General features: G+C 36.4%; 1 protein-coding gene across 2 annotated transcripts in view; it reads right to left on the minus strand.

The window, feature by feature from the left end:
• RABEP1 (rabaptin, RAB GTPase binding effector protein 1) overlaps positions 1–25,214 on the minus strand; it is a 104,377-nt gene that overhangs the window by 30,839 nt on the left and 48,324 nt on the right. For both annotated transcript variants that reach the window (XM_070563085.1, XM_070563084.1), the window contains 5 exons: positions 17,275–17,478; positions 15,326–15,486; positions 12,380–12,499; positions 5,743–5,878; positions 1,721–1,899 (listed from right to left, as the gene is read on the minus strand). In XM_070563085.1, the coding sequence (XP_070419186.1) occupies positions 1,721–1,899; positions 5,743–5,878; positions 12,380–12,499; positions 15,326–15,486; positions 17,275–17,478 (800 nt within the window). The remainder of the gene's footprint in view (positions 1–1,720; positions 1,900–5,742; positions 5,879–12,379; positions 12,500–15,325; positions 15,487–17,274; positions 17,479–25,214) is intronic.

Raw genomic sequence — 25,214 nt, forward strand, 5'->3', positions numbered from 1 at the left:
GGCTCTAGGGAGAAAGGACGCACAGCACGTACAAAGGCGCAGGGGCACAGAAGAGCAGGCAGGTAGGGGAACACCGAAGGATCTGATGTGACTGAAGAGAGGGGCAGATACATGAAAAGTGAGGGATATGGAAAGGAGTGGTGATTAAGTGCTTAGACTCTGCAATAGAGATTGGCTCAAACCTCAGATCTGCCATTAGCCCCCATCGCATTTGGAGAGTTTTGTTGTTTGTTTGTTTGTTTTTAGAACTACATGAAATTATGCTTTCTATCTAAAGCCTCAGCACAATGCTGGCACACAGTAAAAGCTCAATAAATGTTAATTAAGGCCTTAAATGACCAGTTTAGGAGTTTACACTGTTTCAATGGGCAGCAGGAGGGGCATGAATAGATCTGTACTTTAGAATCTAAATATTTAAGTTGACTGTGTCTATACACAAGATGAATGAGTCAGAATTAAGAGACAGAAAAGAAATTTAAGAGGGAAGAAACTTCTGAAAAACAAAATCCAACTTAAGTCATACAAGGTAATTTAAAATATTTCTCTTTTTTCCCCAAGATTTTATTTTTCCTTTTTCTCCCCAAAGCCCTCCGGTACATAGTTGTATATTTTTAGTTGTGGGTCCTTCTAGTTGTGGCATGTGGGACGCTGCCTCAGCGTGGCTTGATGAGCAGTACCATGTCTGTGCCCAGGAGCCAAATGGCGAAACCCCAGGCCGCCGAAGTGAAGCACACGAACCTAACCACTTGGCCGCAGGGCCGGCACCCTAAAATACTTCTTATAATACCGAGAAAAACTTCAACATAGCTGTCCGAGGGAAATATTTGTAAATACAGGTAGTATAGGAAATTAGCTGCAACACTGTTTGAAATGACCAAAAAAAAAAAAAGGAAATCACCTAGATGCCCATTTAATTAAGTCAATTATAGCACATCCATGCTACCAGTTAATGAGACAGTATCTCTGACATGAAAATATATCTAAGATAATGCTTATGAGAAAAATAAGTTATAGAATAAATACTTATACTATGATAGCGGTTGTATAGAAAAGAAAACTAAATATACACTTATAAACACACACAAATAGTCTGAAAGACTATCTTCCTAACTGATTACTTCTGATTACAATAAGTGGTTATTTCTGTGAAGGGAGGTATGGGAGATACCAAGGGAGATTTTCACTTACATTTATTATTTCACTTTGTATTTAAAACAAAATATTTTTAACATGAGGATGTATTTATGCATAACTCATGTAATTTAGGTAATTTTTTAAAAAACATAAGGAGAAAGTAGGATCTTGGGTATAGAGCAAGCCGGACACCTGCCTTTTACATCGCTCAGCCTCTCCATTCCCACCCAAGGCTCTGAGAGCAACGTCTTGGAAGACCTGGCCCGGATTAACACAATTCAGGAGCCCTAGGAGAACTGGACAGAACTGCAGGGAAAGATTTTCTCCGAAATATGTACTATTCATTCTCTCAAGAGGATCATTTCTACACGAGATTTTTTCCCCCCAGACAAGGTCATTTCTAAAGTTGAAAAAAAATTCCTCAAATGCAGCTATTATGTTTTTTGAAATGGCATACATCACCTTGTTTCAGGCTTAAGTCAATCTCTAATAGACATAAAGTAACGCAATCACATGTGGGGGCGGGGGCAGGGAAGGGTGGTGTATTATTAACAAAGCAAGCAAGTCCTACAAAACTGCTATTCACCTGATCTTTCTTCTTCAGTTCTTCAACTTGTCGGAGCTGTTCTGAAGTTAGCACAATCTCCATTCGCTGCATGTCCCTCATCAGCAAACGCTGAGACTCCAGAAACTGGTCATTGGCCTTCTGCCATGTGTGTTTTAACTGGTTGTGTTGTTGTCGCTCTTGCTCCAAGAGATGGCAAACTGTTTAGGAATTGCCCAATCACAAAGATTGAATTTTAACTGTACGCAATCTCTTTAACACAGGGCTACTAGACCGGGTTTGGCTAATGGTCCATTCTGTCTGGGATTCTGCCTCTGACAAGAACCAAGGGGCAACCTGTCATAGACACGGCAGCTGTCCCCACACCATCTCTCTAAGCAGAGTCTCCCAAAGTGTGCTCCTAGGAACAGGAACATGTGAAAAAAAGGTTTCTGTGTTCAGTAAGTTTTAGAAACCCCAGGTTAAATAAACTTTTTTTTTAGATTGGCATCTGAGCTAACATCTGTTGCCAATTTTTTTTCCCTGTCTTCTTCCTCTCCCCAAAGACCCCCAGAACACACTTGCATATTGTAATTGTGAGTGACTCTGGCTGTGCTATATGGGACGCCATCTCAGCATGGCTTGATGAGTGGTGCCATGTCCGCACCCAGGATCCGAACCGGTGAAACCCCAGGCTGCCAAAGTGGAGTGCACGATCCTAACCACTCAGCCAAGGGGCCGGCCCCTAAATAAACTTTTAAAGACTTCTTTACTGCAGGACATTGGGCTCAGGTCTTAAGGATATCTATGTTCTCTTGGAAGATGATATAGGGTACAGTATTTCCCAAATTTTATTTGCCAAAAAATCCTTTCAATAGGGCCACTCACATAATATCACATGTTCTAGGGAATACACTGGGAAATGTTGCTCTAAAGGGCAAAGGTACAGCAACCAGTCCTAATTGTCTTTAATACACTGATAAATCTGTTGTCCAGGAATCCTTCTTAGCTCATTTAGTTTTGACCTCTCAGGATAAGTCCAAGAATTTTTGTAAATGCTTATATTGTTGATACTCATCAGATCAGCCATCTTTTGCCAAAAGAAATAGGCAGCAGCATCTATCTGCCCATGTACCCAGCCACTAGGTACAGAATCCTGAGAAACTCATACTGCTGACTTTTCCTCACCCCAACACATTCGACTGTGACAGAGCCTACTAATTCTGCCTCCTGTGCAGTACGACTCAGCCATCTTCCGCCTTAGATCAGCCCTGCGACCTAGACAACTACAACGGGAGTCCCTCTGTTATTCTTCCTGCTAATAGACCTGCCCTCTCTACTCTACCCTCCACACTGCTGTTAAACATTCTAAAATGCATAATTAATATTATCACTCTCAAATTTAAAGCCCTTCAGAGGAGCCAGACATAAAAGGCCAATATTGTGTGATCCCATTTATATGGAAGTCCAGAATAAGCAAATCTAGAGAGACAGAAAGTAGATCAGTGGTTGAGGAGAAGGAGAGCATAGGGAATGACTGGTAATAGGTACAGAATTTCCTTTTGGAGTAATGAAAATGTTCTGGAATTAGACAGTGATGATGATGTACAACTTTGTGAATACATTAAAAACCACTGAATTGTACACTTTGTAAGAGTAAACTTCACGGCATGGGAATTACGTCTCAATAAAGCTGCTATTTAAGAAAAAATTTTAAAAACCCTTTAGGGGCTCCTTACTATCCATATGGTAAAGTACAAAATGCTTAGCATACGGTCTCCATGATGTGGCCCATGTCTACCTCTCTCATCTCATATTTTGCCCCAGTGCCTCTTGCATCCTAATTTTGCTGAACCACATCTCTTAATACTTCCTTACCTTGTTGCACCACATACAAATGGCCTTAAATGTCATGCTCATCTCTCACTACCTGACAAATACCTATCTTTCAAAACTCCACTTAAGAATAATTTCTTTCAAGAAGCTTGTTTGCGGCACTGCTGCCTTTAACACACTTCTAAGCCTAACATCTACGATATGCAACTCTATTAAGTTGGTTGCATATCTAATTCCCCCAATTTAGGCTGTAAGTTACAATGCTGCTCAATGTTTATCTGACTTCTTTTCATTTAAATACTATTTTTTTAGTGTGAATGTTTCAGTATGGAAATTACTCTACCCCCTTACTCTTTGTTTTTTGTGTGTGTGAGGAAGATGGGCCCTGAGCTAACATCTGTTGCCAATCCTCCTCTTTTTGCTCAAGAAAGACTGTCGCTGAGCTAACATCTACACCAATCTTCCTCCACTTTATGTGTGATCCCCCACAGCATGGCTTGACAAGCGGTGCTAGGTCTGCACCCAGGATCTAAACCTGTGAACCCCAGGCTGCCAAAGTGGAGCGTGCAAACCTAACAACTACGCCAGTGGGCCGGCCCCTTCCCTTTACCCATTTTAATGAACCTTCTCAGATACTTTTCCAGACATAACTATTTCTGGAAAGGTTGGGGCACATACTTTAAACAAACTCCTGTTTCTTTTGGATACCCTTTCAGAGTTTGGGTGTCTTTTTGGCTATAACAGCATATTTGAAAAGTGTTTCCTGAAAGCCTAAGAACTGGTCAAACTTTGGGTTATTTTCCTAATGTTTTATGAAATAATTCTATAGGCTTATAAAATTTCCACTTTCCACTATTTGGGGAAGAAACCAACTCATATGCAACCTAAATTATTTATGAAAGAGCTATATCTTCCACAGCATTTGAAATTCTTAAGTATTCATTATAGGACCCTATCACCACAGTCCTAAACCTGCTTATTAAAATATGTCACTAGAATAACCCACAACAAGTATAAGATTTCAAGGCGTCCACGCATTTGGGTGAGGAAAAAAAATAAGATCTTTATTTTCATTAACCTCTAACTGAAATTTATCATTTTTTTCGATTATAAAATGTATGCAACAACCAGTTATTGTAACAATACCTATGACTTGGTCACAAACAGAAGTAACAGATATTTTCATACCCTAGCACAGCGGTTGCAGACATGTCAATATGTCACTTATGCACATCGCTACTTCAAACTTACAGTAATCAGACCTGCTACCAGACCTTGTTATTTAATGTGTCAATAAAGTAGCACATCTATTACTATATCATAAGTTTGTGGTTATTTACTTGGTAACTGCTTTATAACATAATTGGCTTCTCTTATAATCTTATGTATTTTATGGATTAAAAACATTATTCTGAGAGGGCTTCACAAGACTGCCAAAGAAGTCCATGACACATAAGCCTTAAGAACCTCAATATATGGGAATCACCAAAAGAATTAGACAAAAGTATATTTTTCTTTTAATGGGGTAAGGATGAGCCTTCTTCCTCTATCCTGGGAAAAGAGAGTCAATTTCTGGGGCTGGCCCCGTGGCCCAGCGGTTAAGTTCGTGCGCTCTGCTTTTGCAGCCCAGGGTTTTGCCTCTTCAGATACTGGATGCAGACCTAGCACCACTCATCAAGCCATGTTGAGGTGGTGTCCCACAGGCACAACTAGAAGGACCTGCAACTAGAATATATGACTATGTACTGGGGAGCTTTGGGGAGGAGAAGAAAAAAAGAAGAGTCCATTTCTGCCTCACTCTCTGACCAGGCTACTGAAATCAAAAGTGTCCCTTATAAACAGGGATGTTCCTAAGGACAGCAGAATACACTATCTGCCCTCTCTGTCCCATTTTCACTTTTGCTAATCCACCTCCATCAAAAGGGGTCTGGGGGCAAAAGCAGTTTATGCAGAAGTTCCCAGCCCTATTATCTTTCTGCCCAGAGCTCATGCTTTGTTATTACTGGGGTCCCGGAGGAAACAGAAGCCACTAACAATCCAAGTATCTTTCATAGACTTCCCATCTCCAGCTTTTCATGAGAACATCCAAACCGACTACACAGCTTAAACTGAATCACTAACATCTTGGACTGGTATTTTAGGATTTGTTATTGTTCTTAATCAATATCAATTTTATTTACATAGTTCTCTTAGAGACTGAAATTAAAATATACAGAATATTTATTTACCTTCATGCAATTCTTTGCGCAGTTTCTCAGCATCTTCTTGTAAAACAGATTTCTGAGTATTCAAAACAGCCACGTACATCTCTAGGTCAGTCCTACAAGATTTCTCAGCTTCCAGATAATGATTCAATTCTTTAACCTGAAACAAGAGGCAATTGTATTAAACTAAAATTCACACCAGTTTCTATCTTAGGCATAATGGTAAGTTCTGGATGTGCCTTGAAAAAAATTTTTATTTCTATTTACATAAATTTAAATTTACAAAAAAATTAACATTTATAATTTTTAATTACAAAACAAATACCTACTTACCATGGAAAACTGGGGAAATAATTAATAGCTGACATTATCTATAATCTTATCACCAGCATAAATATACAATTGAGATTATACATAACAGTTTTGAACCTTGTTCTTCAAAAAGGTAGTTCAGATTTGTATTCCCAGAGCAACACATACATGTGCTCACTTTACCACATACTCAGTAACACCAGGTGGTGGTGGTGGTGGTGGGTTTTTTAAACAGTAGTTACTTTCTAAACATAAAAATGATACCACACTCTGGTAAATTTGCTTTTCTTTGATTTCTAGAGGGGTAATTCTAAATGCCTTAAATTTATAAAGAAGAGACCTTTTCACAGACATATATTCATGGAAGGAAAAAAGAGGAAGTCATGGTGGAAAAAATAATTGGTCTCATACTGTAACGAACGCAAACTTGAAGACAAGTGCAGAATACTTTTTTAAATCACATCTTTTATTTTTTTTTATTATTTTTTGCATGTGTGAGGAAATTTGGCCCTGAGCTAACATCTGTTGCCAATCTTCCTCTTTTTGTTTGAAGAAGATTGTTGCTGAGGTAACATTTGTGCCAAATTTCCTCTACTTTATGTGGGATGCCACCACAGCACAGCTTGACAAGATGACAGGTTCAAGCCCGGGATCCAAACCTGTGAATCCCGGGCAACCACAGCGGAGCACACAAACTTAACCACTATGCCACCAGGCTGGCTGCCAAAATCACATCTTTTACAAAACTGCCTTATTTCTGTTGAACAATTAACTACAATATTCAAACATTAACAATATACTCTAATATCTGAAATAGTTATAACCAAAATAAAATGCAATCTTGCCCCAAAAGCGATTACAGAATCACTTGTTTTACCCCATCTTACAAATTATCCATCCTAAATTTTGGCCATATAGCTAACTTTCAACTTTCTCAAATGATTGTATCTAATTTCACTTTCAAGGTCATTTTCATGTCTTTTATGTTCTCATTTCTTCACACACAAAACAGATGGCTGACCTGTTTTCAATTATCTTTACTCCTAGACCATTTAATACAATACAGTGGTAGAGGTCACAGACTAAAATGATTATTTAAGCTGCTATCTGATGTTTCACTAGAGGTTGTCAGCCAACCAGAAAGATACTAACAAAGCACAACAAAGTGCTGACTGCTGTGAGGCATTTCCCTGTCACATGGAGAGGGTGATAATTCAGTTGATGGTAAAAGAGTCAATATGGCAGATATAAACTGGTGGTATATAACTACTAATTCTATCAGCTATTAGTTCTTGGAATAAATATTTGACTCAATTTATAATCAATGAATTTCTAACATTTGAAAGCTACTGAGCAGAACTCTGGGAAGATGATGGCAGTGGTGGCAGAGTAATGTGAATTTCCTTGAATTCCATATGCCCTAACAACAGAGCTACTTAAAATAACAAAACCAAAAATACACAGACATCTACAAAAAAAAACAAGTGATAAAAAGAGGATGAGGACAAACTACTGACATCTACATATATGGATTTACATGGTATCGGCATCCATGCAGGGGAAAGGAAAAGGAAGCAACAAGGGCCCCAAGAACTCCAAAATAGTCAACTGGAGCTCCAATCTGACAACAGTAGCTGAAACTGGGAAGAGTTTCACAGACTCCGACAGTGGGTGAATGCAATAAATTTGTACTGTAAGACTTAAATCCCATTAGGGTAAAAATGGTATTATATTTTCACTTATATTTCCCTAATTTCTAGTGACGTTGAATATCTTTTCACATTCCTTGACTATTCTGGTTTCCTCTTTTGTGAATTGCTTGTTCATTTCTTATTTCTCTATTGGGTCATTTGGCACTTACACACTTGGCAATTTTTATTAATTTTGGATACTGATTTTTTGTGAAGTATAAGAAGTATAGATATCTTCTAACAGTTTATAGCTTCTCTTTTCACTTTTTGTGTTAACTTTTAATAAGGAAGTTTTATATTCTAATGTTGGCAAATTTTTCAATCTTTTCTTTCACAGTCAATATTTTTGTCTTATTTAAGAAATGTTTTCGTACTCCAAATAACATTCTTTTTTTTTTTTAAAGGTTTTATTTTTTTCCTTTTTCTCCCCAAAGCCCCCCAGTACATAGTTGTATATTCTTCCTTGTGGGTCCTTCTAGTTGTGGCATGTGGGACGCTGCCTCAGCATGGTCTGATGAGCAGTGCCATGTCCGCGCCCAGGATTCGAACCAACGAAACACTGGGCCACCTGCAGCGGAGCACGTGAACTTAACCACTCGACCATGGGGCCAGCCCCCTAACACTGTCTTTTTTTAACATCTAAAAGTTTTAAAGATTTACTTTTCATTCTTAGCTTTCTAATTAATTGAAGTTAACTTTTGTAAAGTATGAGGTAGAAAGCTAATTTCACTTTATTCTATATTTATAACTAATTATTTTAAAAGTCTATCTTTTAAAAATCCATTCTTTTCCCACTGATTTGTAATGCCATCCGTCATTTATCAAATTTCCATATACATATGGGTCTATTTCTGGGCTCTCTATTCTGTTTCACTGGTCCACTTGTTTATCCCTAAACCAATAACAATCTTAATTACAGCAGCTTTATTCTAAGTCTTAATGTCTGGTAGGCAGGGTGAGTCTCCTCACCTGGCCTTCTTCAAAATTTTGCTGGGTATATTTCTGATCCTTTCCATGTATGAATTCTAGGATCTACGAATCAAGTTCCTTATTAAACTGCTGGACTTTGAGTGGAATTTTAAATTTATAGATGAATTTGGGGATATACTGCCTGCTGCTTTATAATATATTATCTTTTCATTCAAGAACACACATGCATTCAGATCTTCAATTTTAATGTATTCCATAAAGATCTTGCCCTTTTTTGATTAGATATATTATCAGGTAACTTATATAGTTTTGTGGGGTTTTTTGCTATTGAGAATGGGATCTTTTCCCCCCATTATATTCTTTAATTGGATATTACTGGGGTATAGCACACTACTATCAGGGCCAGCCCAGTGGCACAATGGTTAAGTTCGCACACTCCACTTTAGCAGCCAGGGGATCGCGAGTTCAGATCCCGGGTGCAGACCTACACACATCTTATCAAGCCATGCTGTGGCAGGCATCCCACATATAAAACAGAGGAAGATGAGCACAGATGTTAACTCAGGGCCAATCTTCCTCAGTAAAAAGAAAAGGATTGGTGGCAGATGTTAGCTCAGGGCTCATCTTCCTCAAATAAAAAGAAACACTACTATTTTTGTACGTTAATCTTGTTGGAACAACTTTCCTGAACTCTTATTAGGTCTAATAATCTATATATTCTCTTGCTTTTCTATATAGACAAGCAAATCAGTTTCATGGCTTTCTTTCCAGTTCTTATGCCTCATTTCTTTTCTTTTCCTTTTTTTTTTTTTTTGGTGAGGAATATTGGCCCTCAGCTAACATCTGTTGCCAATCCTTCTCTTTTTGCTTGAGGAAGATTGTCGTTAACATCTGTGCCAGTCTTCCTCTATTGTGTATGTGGGACACTGCCACAGCATGGCTTGACAAGTGGTATGTAGCTCCAGGCCCAGGATCCGAACCCACAAACCCTGGGCCACTGAAGTGGAGCATGTGAACTTAACCACTCTGCTACCAGACCGGCCCCATGCCTCATTTCTTTATCTCATGTTGCTACATTGTCTAGGGCCACAAAAACAACCTGAACAAAATGTTTGAACGGAGCTCTCCTCATACTGTTCCTGTCATTAATAGTAAGGCTGCAAAACATTCATCATTAATTATGATGCTTGCCGAAGGTTAAATAGCCCTTTATTAAGTTATTGGGTGTTTAAATTTATTAAATGCCTTTTTGAATCTAAGATGAATATATTGCTCTTCTCCTACAATTTTTTTACGTGGTATATAACAATAACAGGTTTTCTGGTGATCTACCATCTTTAAATTCCTGGGAATATACCCTATTTGGTCATGATCTTTTTTTTTTTTCCTTTAAAAACTATACTGTTGAAAATTTTTGTTTCTGTATTCCTAAATGAGACAGATCTCTATATATTTTTCTTATACTACCTTACCCTCTGTGTATGTTTGTAATGTAGTCATACAGGTCTCATAAAATGAGTTGGAGAGCTTTCCCTCTTTTTCTAGTCTCTAATACAGTTTGGGAAATATTAGGATTATCTCTTTCCAAAGGTTTGGAAAAAACTGCCTGGAAAACCCACTGAGTCCACTGTCTTTTGGAAGAGAGGGGACAGATAGATTCTGACTATAAATTCACTTTCTTTAATACTTATTGACTACTTTAGTTTTCCTATTTTATCTTGAGATGATCTTGGCTAATTATCTTTTATTAGAAATTTTTTCATTTCATCAAATTTATTTCATTTCAAATCTATTGGTGTGACATCTTTTGCTTTTCTATTTCACCAATTTCTGCTCTTACCTGTATTATTTCTTCCATTCATATTGTTTGTACTATTGTTCTTTTCTTAGATTGAGTAAAATATTAAATCAATCTAAATATTTTACAATTCCTTTTTCCATATGAATTCATTTTTTTCACTTCCAGACATTTTATTTTAGCTATCATTTTTTTTTAAACACTATTTAAATCATTTTTTTTTTTAAGATTTTTTTTTTTTTTTTTCCTTTTTCTCCCCAAAGCCCCTGGTACATAGTTGTATATTCTTCGTTGTGGGTCCTTCTAGTTGTGATATGTGGGATGCTGCCTCAGCGTGGTCTGATGAGCAGTGCCATGTCTGCGCCCAGGATCTGAACCAACGAAACACTGGGCCACCTGCAGCGGAGCGCGCGAACTTAACCACTTGGCCACGGGGCCAGCCCCAAGAGTGGTTTTTTTTTTTTTTTTTTTGGAGGAAGATTAGCCCTCAGCTAACTACTGCCAGTCCTCCTCTTTTTGCTGAGGAAGCCTGGCTCTGAGCTAACATCCGTGCCCATCTTCCTCTAGTTTATATGTGGGACGCCTACCACAGCATGGCTGCCAAGCAGTGCCATGTCCGCACCCGGGATCCGAACCAGCGAACCCCGGGCTGCCGAGAAGCGGAACGTGCAAACTTAACTGCTGCGCCACCGGGCCGGCCCCATATTTTAGCTATCATTTTATAGTAAATAATTTAATAACCTGTGGTCAGAGACTTGGGTCTGTACATCACTTCTGTGAAATTTGTTCACACTTCCTTTGTGACCTTATGAAAAGTATAATGTACCTAAACATAATACTACTTTATTCCATGCACTATCCTAAGTGCTTTATATGTTAACTTATATAATCCTTATAATAGTCTTACAAAGCAGGTAGTACTATTATCCCCATTTTATAGATGAGAAAACCAATGCAAAGTAAGATTCAGTAATTTTCCCAAGGTCACCCAGCTAATAAATGCTGAGCTCTTAACTACCATCCTCCACTACAGTATAAAACATAGTCTCTCCTTCTTGGGTATAGGTTCTGTGTGTCTATTACATCTAAATGATCAACCAGATTGCTCAAAACTTCTGTATCCCTACTAATATTTTTTTCTGCTTGCATTATCACTTGTCAAAGGTCAGTTTAAATCTACTACTATAATTGTGAATGTGAACTTCCCCTTGTAACGGTCACTTTTTAGTTCACGTATTTCAAAGCTATGTAAACTGTATTCAAGTTCATGATTGTCATGTCTTATTGAAGGATTATTTATTAGATGCACTCCCTCTTTATCTCTATTAACTCTTTTTTCCCTAAATCCTGTTTCATATTATAATTGCTCCAGCAACCCTCCTTTGATTAGTCCGATCCTTCTTAGCAGGTGATTATCAGTTTAGATTTACAAGAATTATTGATACATTCCTGTGTTGTGCTTTTGTTTACTATCTTTTATTTTTTTCTTTCTTTCCTACTTTCTTTTAATTAATTACTTAAAATTTTGACATTCCTTTTGTATTTTCTGTCTTTATGGCCAACAAATCCAGCCATACTATAGCTACATCGTCTCTAAAAGATCAATTCTGGGTCTGGCTTCAGAAAACAAAGTCAACTTTGAACAGCTTCTTTTCCTTGATAAGAAAATGAATGAGATGGAGTCTCATTCTGATAAGAAAACGAACACTAACTTTGTAACAAAGCTGCAAAAGCATCACTGTTGTGATTATTTAAAATATCCATAAGGGCGAAATCATCTCTAAGCATTTTTTTGCATTTGAAAGAAAGCAATATTCTTAAGATGGATAGTCTAAATTACAGTTTTTACCCCCTTAGTGATTCTAATTTTGCTCATGGCATTAGGGCAGAATCTTGGTTTTCAAGCAAATGGATTACAGTGTTTCACAACCTTTGAGGCCTCCAGCTCTTTAATCTTGTCTTCAGCCTCTGTCAGTTTATCTTTCAAAGCTGCAATTTCCTTCTCCATGGGCATCACAACAGACCGAAGTTTTTCAGCATCCTCTTGGGCCTATGGTTAAAAAGAATTAAGTGCTACAACTTACTGATTTATTGCTTTTCTAAGAAACTCTGACCCACTCGTTAAAATTAGTATAACAAATAAGTCTACCAGGCACTGCATTAGCACTCGCAAAACTGAACCACGTCTAACTTTTCAATGTTGCATTACTTTGAATATCAAGTCAGAATCACAGTTTTCCCAAATATTCCACTTAGAATTTGGGAGTACATAGGAAAATGGATTCACTATGACAAATTTGACTTTTTAAATAATTGAGAAATTGAGTTGGAAAATATTCTCTATATAAAAGGAAATACACATAATAAATACTTTTTTATAATTCTGGTTACTAAATTAATGAAACCATAATTCCTTATAAATACTGAAAAGATTATTTTTAAGCACTAGAAAATAGAACAATGTCTTTTCTAAAGTATTAGAAAATTATGTCGCTATAAAAGGCTTCCATCCACCCAATTATTTAAAGAGTGCTTTAAATATTATTTTACTTTTGATATTTAAATAAAACAAACTCAAAGAATGACCCCCATATTGTTTTTCATCCTTCATTCTCAAAAACATGGATTAAAAGGAAACAACACCCATACTAGTAAACTAGTAAATTTTCATTATACATGAATTTTCATTACATAATTATGTATTATATATATTATATAATTATATAATTTTCATTATATATTACATATTATATATATAATTTTTATTTTCACTATATATTCAGTATACTATATATACACACACACACATACATATGTGTGTGTGTGTATATATATATAGACAGATATAGATATACTGAAACAAAGGCAGACTCAAAAGTTAGCTTTTTTCCTTCTGGTGAAAATAAAAATTAACCTTATTCACTCAATTGAAATGAGCTCAAGCTTATCTTAAATTGTTCATGATAGGGAAAATATCACATATGCCCAAAGTGGAAATTTTCCCTAAAAAACATCTGTCTCAGAAAAGGGAGGTTCACTTTATTTTCTGGTCCTTACAAAGTCATTTCATCATTCATTTTATTTTGAACTAAGTCCTGTTTGCAAAAGACATGTGAGCTTAAAATAACTTCAGTCAAGGCTAATTTGGGATGCTTACAGAGGTCAGCTGACACAAATCAGCAGGAAAAAAGGGGGAAGCAAAGAAGTTAACACAGATTGAGTTATTTGTTAATGCAAAGATGACCTCACAATTCCAAGTGTTACATATCATTATAAACAAAACTTTTAGGGATAATTCGTTTTAAATGACAGAAAGGCCTTTAAAAATAATGAAAATCTGAGAAATTGTCACAGTCAAGAGGAGCCTAAAGATACATGACTAAATCTATTATGGTGTCCTGGATGAGATCCTGGAATAGAAAAAAAGGACAGTAGGTAAAAACTAATGAAATCTGAATACAAAGAATGGACTTCAGTTAATAACAATGAATCAACATTGGCTTATTAATTGTGACAAATGAACCATACCAATGTAAGATGTTAATAACAGGGGAAACTGGGTGTAGAGTGTATGGGAACTCTGTACTATCTTCACAATTTTTCTGTAAATCAAATACTGCTCTAAAAAATAAAGTTTATTTTAAAAAATAAATTTTAAAAACAACAAAAAGTGGCAGGTTGTGGAAATCATGAATATATTAGAAGAATGAAAAAAATTATCCTCATGAGAATGTGTACTTGTGGCTTGGAATAAAATTTCCAATGACAGCATCAAGTACAAATTCATCTCAAACAACTTGAGAGAAGTGAACGCTGTCACTTTGGATAACTATGTTAGATGACTAAGCAACTCTAGTGATGATGAAGACATTGTCAGATCCTCACGATGATGCTCAATTACAATCTTTTTCTGAAATGAGAGTGGAAAAAAACTATTGCTCAAAGTTCAAGCTTTTGTTTTGGGTACTGGGTTCTCAGATGATTTTTATATTATTAAAAAACTAATTAAATAGCCTTCTAAATACATAAAAGTAGTCCTTGTATGGACAAGAATAGAACCAAAGATTATGATTAACCTGATTGAAAAGAAAAATCAAATTCTAATTATTATTTTTTATAATATGTGATTTAAGATATATGCATGTACATAAGTAAATGTTTATATAATCAACCTGGCCAAAAAGCTTTTTAAATTGTCTCAATGATAAAATGTTTCACATTATAGTTAGTTGCTCTGTGTTCAGGCATTTTATGGTAATATGTCCACACATAATATGCGGTACAGTCATCACACAGGAACCAGAGTATATTGAGAAAGAAGGAAAATTAACATCTGTTCTAAAGCTTTGGTTTAGAAACGATCACCAAGCAACAAGACTCATTCAACAAATATTTACTGAGTACCTATGTGCTAGACACTATTCTAGGCATTTAGGCTACACAAATAAATAAGAGTCCTGTCCTCCTGGAGCTTACCAGGAGAGAAACATAGCAAACAATAATCATAATAAATAGGTGAACTCTATATTATAAGGAAGTACATGCTACGGAAAAGGAAAAATTAGAATAGAATAAGGGCAGCCAGCAGAGCTGTGGTAGGTGGGGGAGGGAAGTGGGCAGGTTGCAATGTTAAACAGCAGGGTCAGGACAGGCAGGGTCAGGACAGGCCTCACGTGGTGAAGAAGGTGAGGGAGTTAGCCATACAAATAGCTGGGGGAAGGGCATCAAATTATCCACTACTATATTTAGGTCTGTGTCCAAATAATTTCTATAACAGAAAACATAAACTTATGTACAACTTCTATTACCACAATAATATTAAAGCATCTTGCATATGGATTCAAATATGTCTACAGATGAATACATTCCTTCATACCTTTTTCATTTCATTTTCTAAATTTTCCTCCTCTTGACCTTCAGACAGCCTTCTCCTTAAATCAGCTATTTCCCTCTCTGCAGATTCTCGATACTGTGCCCACTGTGTTCGTTCCTGCTCCAGCCTATGGTGGAACTGGTGCTCATAGTCACGAACTGTTTCTACAAAACATCACCAAATGTTTCATGTCTAAGCATTCTGAAAAAAAGTGTTTTGACACACTAAAATTTAAAAAGTACTTATGTAAAGAGTTCATGCCTAATTTCTGGAAATCTTTTAATTCACTAAAAACCCCCTAACATTTCTAGTTCTCATTATGCATAGAAATTCTGCTAAGGGCTTTAAATCGTCATCTCTAATCTTCACATTAAATCTGTGCCATATATTATTTTACAGATGAGGAAAGCTTAGGAAAGGTTAAATACTCTGGCCAATGTTTCATACAGAAAGAAGCACAGTTAGAATTCAAAGCTAACGCCAATTCCAAAACCTATGTTCTTAGACACTATGCAACGGCTCCTAAGACAAATGTAACATGTCACTCCAATCCAACCACCTGAAAGTGTGAGAAAAGGGATATATTTCTGGAATATTTTACTGCAACTCAAGATTCTAAACTGAGACAAATTCTGTAAAGTCTTTGTAAAATGGCTTTAATATAATCTTAAAACTATGTGATAAACACTGCTAGTTACCCATTAATTTCCACTCCTTCTTCTTCCTTACTAATAAAACCCGAATTTTGTTTAGGAAGTCAATGACCCAATTTAAAAACCAGATTTTCCAGTTGTCCTTGTAGTTATGGGTACTACACACCTCGATAAATTGTGAGGGGGGTATATGCTGGAGATTTCTAGCAAATTTTTGCTTTTCTGAGGCAGACTGAAGGAAGAGCAGCCATTTTTCAGCCATGAGGTGAAATGAAGTTGAAAACACATACTGAGGATGAAGGAACAGAAGGTCTGAAGAAGCCTAGGACACTGAGGACGCCATGCAAGCACAGTAACCAGCCCCAGACTACCTACCTCTGGATTTCTTCTTCTGTGAGAAAAATGAACTCCTATTTGGGCAAGCCACTATAGTCAGGACTGTTACATGCGGCTTAGAGTAATCCCTAGGTGACAGCCACAAACTCAGAAACAGGGCTAGTCTAATTGGCCTTCTTACAAAGAACACTAAGTCAAAACGACACAACTGCGAAGATGGAAAAAAAAGTCATCACTATTTCACACTTATAATATTAACTAAACTAATTCCAGGAACCCAAAGATTCAGGCAGCAACTTACTTCATTTGATTATAATCTTCTCAGAAACGCAGGAAGTAATAAAGCACTAGTGCCAACAGCAGATAAAGAGACCAAACTACCACTCTTCCTTTAGACCAACGGTCACAAGCTGGCAACCCACAAAGCCTATTCTATCCCATAGGCCATTTCACCTCATCGACTGCAGTGAAGATTTCACATAAAAACCCAAATTTTTCTTAAAAATGTAAAAGACATGGCAACACTGGACTGGATGGGCAATAATTAGCTGAAACTAATAAGCGTAAACAGCAACTTTACTTTTCACCTGGGAGGTTCTGCATACTCTCTGTGTTCATAAGCTTCATTCACTGACGTTACTTGCCTGACGCCCATAAGAAAATCGATTTTGAAGCCCCGCTTTAAACCTTATCATGAACTATAGTTCTCATTTAATGCTATATCTCTGTAACATTCATTATAATTCTCCATTATTAAATTTGTTAAAGATACAGATGATTTACCCACGTACACTATTATTGGCTTCCCTTTTATGTTAAAGACAACAGTACATCTTGAAGACGGTAATATATAAAGCCACAAATGAAACTCAGGATATATTTTAAGACCCTCTGAAAATGTTCTCAATCATCAGAATCAGTTATCTTAGATCATATAACAGATCCAACTTTCTTTGTCTTTACCTTTCATGACAGCCTGAAGTGAAGCGACTTCTTCTCTCCACTGTCTTTTCACTTCGTCTATAGCTTCTTGCTTGGTATTCTCAGAGACTGTGGCAATGGCCTTAATATTTTCCATCTCTGCTTGGGCTTCCCACAGCTGTGTCCGAAGGTGTCCCAAATCATCTTGTGCAGCTTGTAACACTGCATTTTGCCTCTTCAGATCCTCTGGAAAAAAAGTAAAAGACTTTCCATCAATGAGGGCTTCACTTGCATCAGGCTGACATTCCAATGAAGAAATAAAACACTACACTTATAATGTTAGTATTCTAATGAAGAAATTAAGCATATGTTACAAAATGTTAACTTAGAAAATGAAATCATTGTAATAAAGGTAAGATTTATGATATGCTGGGTATCACAAATCAATTAATTATTAACTATCTAATCAGATAGTGATTAAGGCCAAAGTTTTAGAGCTAAATTTAGTCTTTCACTCACTGGTTAAATGAGCTTACTTAACCTCTCTGGCCTAAGTTTCCACATCTACAAAATAGGGATAAAAATATCTGCCTCAAAAAGTCATTTTAATGATAAAACAATTTATTGAAAATGCTTATTAGTACAGTACCTTGCACAAAGTAAACATTCAAGAAATAGGTAATAAAAGAGAAAAGAGTGACTGGCCCCGTGGCCGAGTGGTTAAGTTCGCGCGCTCCGCTGCAGGCGGCCCAGTGTTTCGTCAGTTCGAATCCTGGGCGCGGACATGGCATTGCTCGTCAGACCACGCTGAGGCAGCGTCCCACATGCCACAACTAGAGGAACCCACAACGAAGAATACACAACTATGTACTGGGGGGCTTTGGGGAGAAAAAGGAAAAAATAAAATCTTTAAAAAAAAAAAAAAAAAGAGAAAAGAAAGCCAGAGTACATAGCAGTTACTGTATCCAAGTGTTTTAAAAGTTAGGAATAACTTCACAGTACCATCTCCTAAATATTAAGTTGATGTGATGTGCCTACTGCATGATTTAAGCCTAGGCAGGACGTACGTCTGGCCAAACTGAGCTCCAAAAACGATGAACCTACCACCAGCATACAGGGGTGTGTTGGTTTTCCCATACCCTCACCAACAGCCACTATTTTCCATTTTTTTTAATTCTTACCAAGATCATGGGTGGAAAATGGTGATAGCTTTAATCTATATTTCTATTAATAAAGAGGTTGAACATCTTTTCATGCATTTATTAGTGACCAGTATTTCCTCTTTGGTGATATCTTTTACCTGTATTTCCAATTAATTGTTTTTCCTCTGCTTTGGAAGAGGATTTTTATATACATTGGATATTAAATCTATTTTCTCTTACAAAACTTTTCCAAGTCTGCCGCTGTCTGTCTCCTAACTTCCTTATCTCTTACCATCTAAAAGTTATGAGACATTTATGCAGAAGAACTGTTCATCTTTGCAAAGTCATCAATTTCCTTCATAGGGCACAGTAATTAAGCCAATCAGCTATAAAAACAATTTAAGATCTAACTCTACCACTGACCAGCTGTATGACTTTAAAGGAATCATAAGGCTCTCAAGCCAGGAGACCACCAACATTTTTCTGCATAAATTTCTAAGTACCTGAAAAAAATCAAAGATAATACCAACTAAAGAACTTTTAAAAGTTGTGAAGGTATTCATCATTATCAAACAATCACAGGAATTAACAATTTCACAGTCTAAGGAATGGGGGGGGACCCAGTCATGCTAAGTAAAGTCATTTAAGAAATCTCTACTCTCTCAACATCAGTTTCACATCATTTTGTCACCATTATTAAAACATTTTGAATAACTCAGAAACTGAGTAAAGACATAAACACGTAAAACCACAAAAGAAGTGTGTTTGAGCCTGTATCACCTCTTTATTCAGTGTTAAACTGTTTTGTAAAATGTGAAATAAAAGAAAAAGCGTTCCTTTTGGAATACTTTATTCATTGCTAAGAACTACAATCTTTTTTTTTTTTTGAGGAAGATTAGCCCTGAGCTAACATCTGCTGCCAATCCTCCTCTCTTTGCTGAGGAAGACTGGCCCTGAGCTAACATCCATACCCATCTTCCTCTATATGTGGGATGCCTACCACAGCATGGCTTGCCATGTGGTGCCATGTCCGCACCCAGGATCCCAACCGGCGAACCCCGGGCCGCCGTAGCAGAACGTGTGCACTTAACTGCTGTGCCACCAGGCCGGCCCCAAGAACCATCATCTTGTCAAGGCTCTAGTGCATATAGTGAACACCTCCTCATGCTAATTATCCCTGCTACTTCTGATTTATTGGGAATTATCCAGAGCTATTCACTGCCACGTTGTCACTATGAAAGAAAAACACACAAATACCAAACCTGAAGAGTGATTTCTGGCATGTCTCCAGACAGTGAGAAGCAGGATAGAGGGTCTAGAGGAAGACTACGCCAACTTCACTCTCGACCCCTTTACACACATTTACGTGTTTAGATAGAATATAACACATTGTACTATTACTTTAAGTATCTGTATATATATTTAAACCAGGAAACAAACAGAAGTTTAAAAAAAAGAAAGAAATTTTTCTGTAGCAAAGCATATCAAACATGTTAGCCAATGGTACAGGTTAATCATTTATTTCGTTTTTGCATATTTAATTATGAAGATTTTCAAACATACTCAAAAGCTGAGAGTATAGTACAATAACCCTTCACATACCTATCACCAAGATTCACCACTTACCAAGATTTCACCACATTTACTTCAACTATCCTTCTTCTTTGCTGAAGTATCTTAAACTAAGCCCCAGAAACCCTATCACATTATGTAACACACTACATACGTATTTCTAAAAACATAGATATTTTCTTATATAAATACAGGGTCATTGTCACACCTAAAAAAATTTACAAAAATTGTTTGATATAATCTAACAACCTCTCTGTAGTAAAATTTCTCCAACTACCACAAAAATGTCTTTTTGAAGATTTGCTTGAATCAGGATCCAAACAAGACACTTCATTTGGTTATGCTAATACCTTATAGAATATTTCAAACATGGAGACAAAAGAATTCTAAAAGGAACATCTATCATCTCCTAGCTTCATCAATTTTTAATGTTATCGCTACATCTGCTTTAATTTCTTTTTAACTTTAAGAAATAAAACATTACAAATACACTACCTTCTTCACAGGTAACAACTATCAAGAATCTGGAGTCACTACCATGTATATTTTACACCTTTACTCTATGTTGCAGGCTTTTAAAACCTTAATGCTCTCACAGCATACTATTCTTCTGCAATTACCTCTCACTCCACAACATTGTTTTTGAGATTGCTAGTACCTGCAACTACTTCACTTGTCAGTTGCAATACCATACACCAACACATCAACTATTACGTTCACGGGCACTCAAGTGTGAGGTAGGGATCTACTCCTTCTACATAGATGTTCCCATTGTTCTATACCCATTGCCCCAGTCTTTACCCATTTTTATAATGCCATCTATGTCATACATCAAATTTCCACATATGTGAGGGTCTGGTTTTAAAGCCTCTATTCTATAAAAATGGTCTATATGTCTATTCTCATGCCAAAACTATACTAAACTAAAACAGCATTATTTATACTGTTTTGTCTCCTCTCGTATATGTTTAAAATTTTCCATACTAAATAGTTTAATAAAAAGGCCATGATGGGGCTGGCCCCATGGCCGAGTGGTTAAGTTCATGTGCTCTGCTTTGGCGGCCCAGGGTTTCGCCAGTTCAGATCCTAGGTGTGGACATGGCACTGCCCCATCAAGCCATGCTGAGGTGGTGTCCCATACAGAGCCAGAAGGACCTACAACTAGAATATACAACTATGTACTGGTGGGCTTTGGGGAGAAGAAGAAAAAGAAAGAAAGACTGGCAACAGATGTTAGCTCAGGTACCAATCTTTAAAAAAAAAAAAAAAAAGGCCATGATATAGTTTTGAATAAAGTAAGGGCACTTGCCCTACCAGATATCAAAAGTTATTATAAGCCTCATGTACCCACCACCCAGCTCCAGCAACCATAAACTCATGGGCAATCTTGCCCCATCCATCAGTACGCACTCCACAATATACTGAGAAAAGTCTCAGACATTTTTTAAATTAAGAAACTTTATTTTTGAGAGCAATGTTAGGTGCACAGCAAAACTGAGCAGAAAGTGTTGTCAGTGTTTTAGATTTGGGCCATCATAATAGGTATCCAGTGATATCTCATCGTTGTAACATTCACAGACTTGTGCAATCACCACCACAATCAATTCTGGAACATTTTCACCGCCCCAGAAAGAAATCCAGTACTCTTTATCACTGCCAACCCTCCAACGCCCCAGTCCTAGGAAACTACTAATCTACTTTCTATCGCCATTGATCACCTATTCTGGATATTTCATATAAATGGCATCGTACAATATGTGATCCTTTGTGACTGGCTTCTGTTACTTAGCATATGTTTTCAAGGTTCCTCCATGTTGTACTGAGTTTCAGCACTTCATTCCTTTTAATGGATGAATAATAAAAACAATTTGTTTATCCATTCATTATGAGTAATGCTGCTATGGAAATTCACGTACATGTTTATGTATGGACATGTTTTCCTTTCTCTTGTGTTACATCTAGGAGCAGAATTGCTGGGTCAAATGGTAACTCTATACTTAACCATTTGAGGAACTGAATGACTTTTTCCAAAGATGCTGGACCTTTTAACATTCCTGCCAGCAGAGTATGAGGGTTTTCATTTCTCCACATCCTTGCCAACACTTGTTACTGACTTTTGACATAGCCGTGATAGTAGGTGTGAAGTAGCATTTTGTAATTTTGATTTGCATTTCCCTGATAGCTAATGACACTGAGCATCTTATCATGTGCTTATTGGCCATTTGCATATCCTCTTTGGAAAAATGTCTATTCAGATCTGTTGACCATTTTTAGTTGGGTTGTCTTTTTATTACTGAGTTAAATGAGTTATTTATATAATCTAGATAAAAGTCTCTTATCTGACATTGTATTTGCAAAATTTTCTCCCATTCAGTGGGTTGTATTTTCACTTCCTTGATAGTGTACTTGGAAGCACAAAAATCTTTAAATTTGGTGAAATCCAATTTACCTAATTTTTCATCAGTTACTTCTGCCTGTAGTGTGCTATCTAAGAAATCACTGCCTAATCCAAAGTCACACAGATTTACCCCTATGTTTTCTTCTAAGAGTTCTATAGTTTACCTTTTAAATCTAGGTCCCTGATACACTGCGTTAATTTTTGTAGATGCTAGGGGCCCAATGTCATTCTTTTGCATGTAGACATCCAGATGTCTCAGCACAATTTGTTGAAAAGATGATTCTTTCCCAACTGAATTGTTTTGGTACCTTGTAGAAAATCAATTGCTCATATATGTGAGGGTTTATTTCTAGATTCTCAGTTATATTCCATTGAACTATACCTGTACTTATGCCAGCATCACGCTGTCTCAATTACTGTTGCTTTGCAGTAAGTTTTAAAATCAAGAAGTTGAGTCCTCCAACTTTGTTCTTGTTTTCCAAGAACGTTTTGGCTATTCTGGCTCCCTAGTATTTTCATATAAATTTTCGGATCAGCTTATTCTAAACAGCTTATCCTATTTCTACAAAAAAGGTCACTGAGATTACTGAAAGACATTGCATTGAATTTGTAGATCAATCAGGGGAGTATGGCCAATATTAAGTCTTCTGATGTATGAACATGGCATGTCTTTCCAACCTTTATTTAGATCATCTTAAATTTTTTCAACAGTGTTTTGGAAGTTCAGAGTACAAGTTTCATACTTTGTTAAATTTATTCCTAAGTGTATTATTCATTTTGATGCTATTGCAAATGGAATTTTAATTAAAATTTTAACTTTAAGTTTCTTTAACTTCATTTTCAGATTTATTGCAAGTATATAGAAATACAATTGATTTTTGTATATTGATCTTGTATCCTGTAACCTTGCTGAACTCTTGTTTAGTTCAAACCTATATTTAGTTTTTTAGTGGATTCCCCATAATTTTCTAGATAGAAAAGGTCATCTGAAAATATAGTTTCACTTCCTCCCTTCCAATTTGGATTCTCTTTTTTTTTTTCTTTTTGGCCTAATTGCCCTGGATAGAAACTCCAGTCCAATGATGAATAGAAGTGGTGAAAGTGGAATCATTGTCTTATTCCCAATTTTAGGGAGAAAGCACTGTCTTTAACCACTTAGTTAAGTATGATGATGAACAGCAACAGAGCATTCTTATATAGCGTCGGAAGATAAGAGGATGGCACGAAAAGACAAGGCAGGGTACTACTCTGCTATACACAGGGTTGCTAGGAATTAGAACAGATTCAAGGGCACTAACAACAAATGATGATGTTAGCTGTGGGGTTTTTTACAGATGCCTTTTATGAGGTGGATGAAGTTTCCTTCTATTCCTAGTTTAGTGTTTTTATTATGAAAGCCTGTTGGATTTTGTCAAACGTTTTTCTGTCTGTAGAGATCACACATTGTTTTCTACGCTATCAATGTGCTGTGTTACATTGATTGATTTTCAGGTGTTGAGCTTTGCCTTCTTAGGATAAATCTCCCTCAGTGGTGGTATATAATTCTTTTTAACTATTGCTGAATTTGACTTGCTAGTATTTTGTTGAGGGTTTTTGCATCTATATTCATAAGGAGTATTGGTCTATAGTATTTTTGCTTGTGATATCTGTATTGGTTCTGGTATCAGGGTAATACCAGCCTCATAAAACGACTATGGAAGTGCCGCCTCACGACTTTTCTTTATAAGAGTTTGAGAAGTATTAGTGTTAATTCTTTGAACATTTCATAAAATACACTACTTAAGCCATCTAGGTTTTTCTTTTTCGTGTGTGTGCATAGTTTTTTTTAATTACAAAATCAATCTCTTTATTTTCTATGGGTCTACTCAGATTTTCTACTTCTTCTTTAGCCATTTTGGTGTCTCTATCTTTCTAGGAATTTGTCCATTTCATCTAAGTTATCCAATTTATTGGCATCAAGTTGTTCAAAGCATTCCATTATAACCCTTTTATATTTCTGTAAGGTCAGTAGTAATGGCCTCTGTATTCATTTCTTCGTCAATCAAGCTAAAGATTTGTCAATTTTGTTGGTCTTTACAAAGCATGCACCATTAGTTTCACTGATATTATTATTTTTCTATTCTCTATTCCATTGATTTTTACTCTAATCCTTATTTCTTTCCTTCTACTTGCTTTAAGTTTCATTAACTCTTTTTTCCAGTCTTGAGGTAAAAGGTTACCTACCACTTAAATCAGTAACCTAATTGATTTAAGATGTTTCTTATTCTTTAATATAGGCCTTTACAGCTATATATGTCCCTCTAACCACTGATGTAACTGCATCCCATAAGGGTTGGTATGTTGTGCCTACAATTTCACTTATCTCAAAGTATTTTCTAATTTTGTGATTTCTTCTTTCAGCCACTGGTTACTTAGGACTGTGTTATCTAATTTCTACGTATTCGTGAGTTTCCCAGATTTCATTCCAATGTGATCAGAGAACACACTTCATTTTATTTTAATCCTTTTATATTCAAATCGTCTATTTCCTTGTTAATCTCCTTGTTCTATTCATTACTGAAAGTGGAGTATTGAAGTATATACTACTATTGTCTAACTGCATATTTCTCCCTTCATTTCTGTCAGTTTGCTTCCTGTATTTTGGGAGTCTGTACTTAGATGTGTATAGAACTGTTTTGTCTTCCTGACAGATTGGCCTTTTTGACACTATAAAATGTCCCTCTTTATCTCCAGTAACATTTTTTGGTTTAAAATCTACTTTGGCTGGTATTAGTATGGCCACTCCGGCTTTCTTATGGTTGCTGTATATATCTTTTTTTCAGTCTTTTCCTTTCAATCTATTCATATCTCTGAATCTAAAATGTATTCAA

The sequence above is a fragment of the Equus przewalskii genome, chromosome 10 (assembly GCF_037783145.1).
Source record: "Equus przewalskii isolate Varuska chromosome 10, EquPr2, whole genome shotgun sequence".
NCBI classification, from domain to species: domain Eukaryota; kingdom Metazoa; phylum Chordata; class Mammalia; order Perissodactyla; family Equidae; genus Equus; species Equus przewalskii.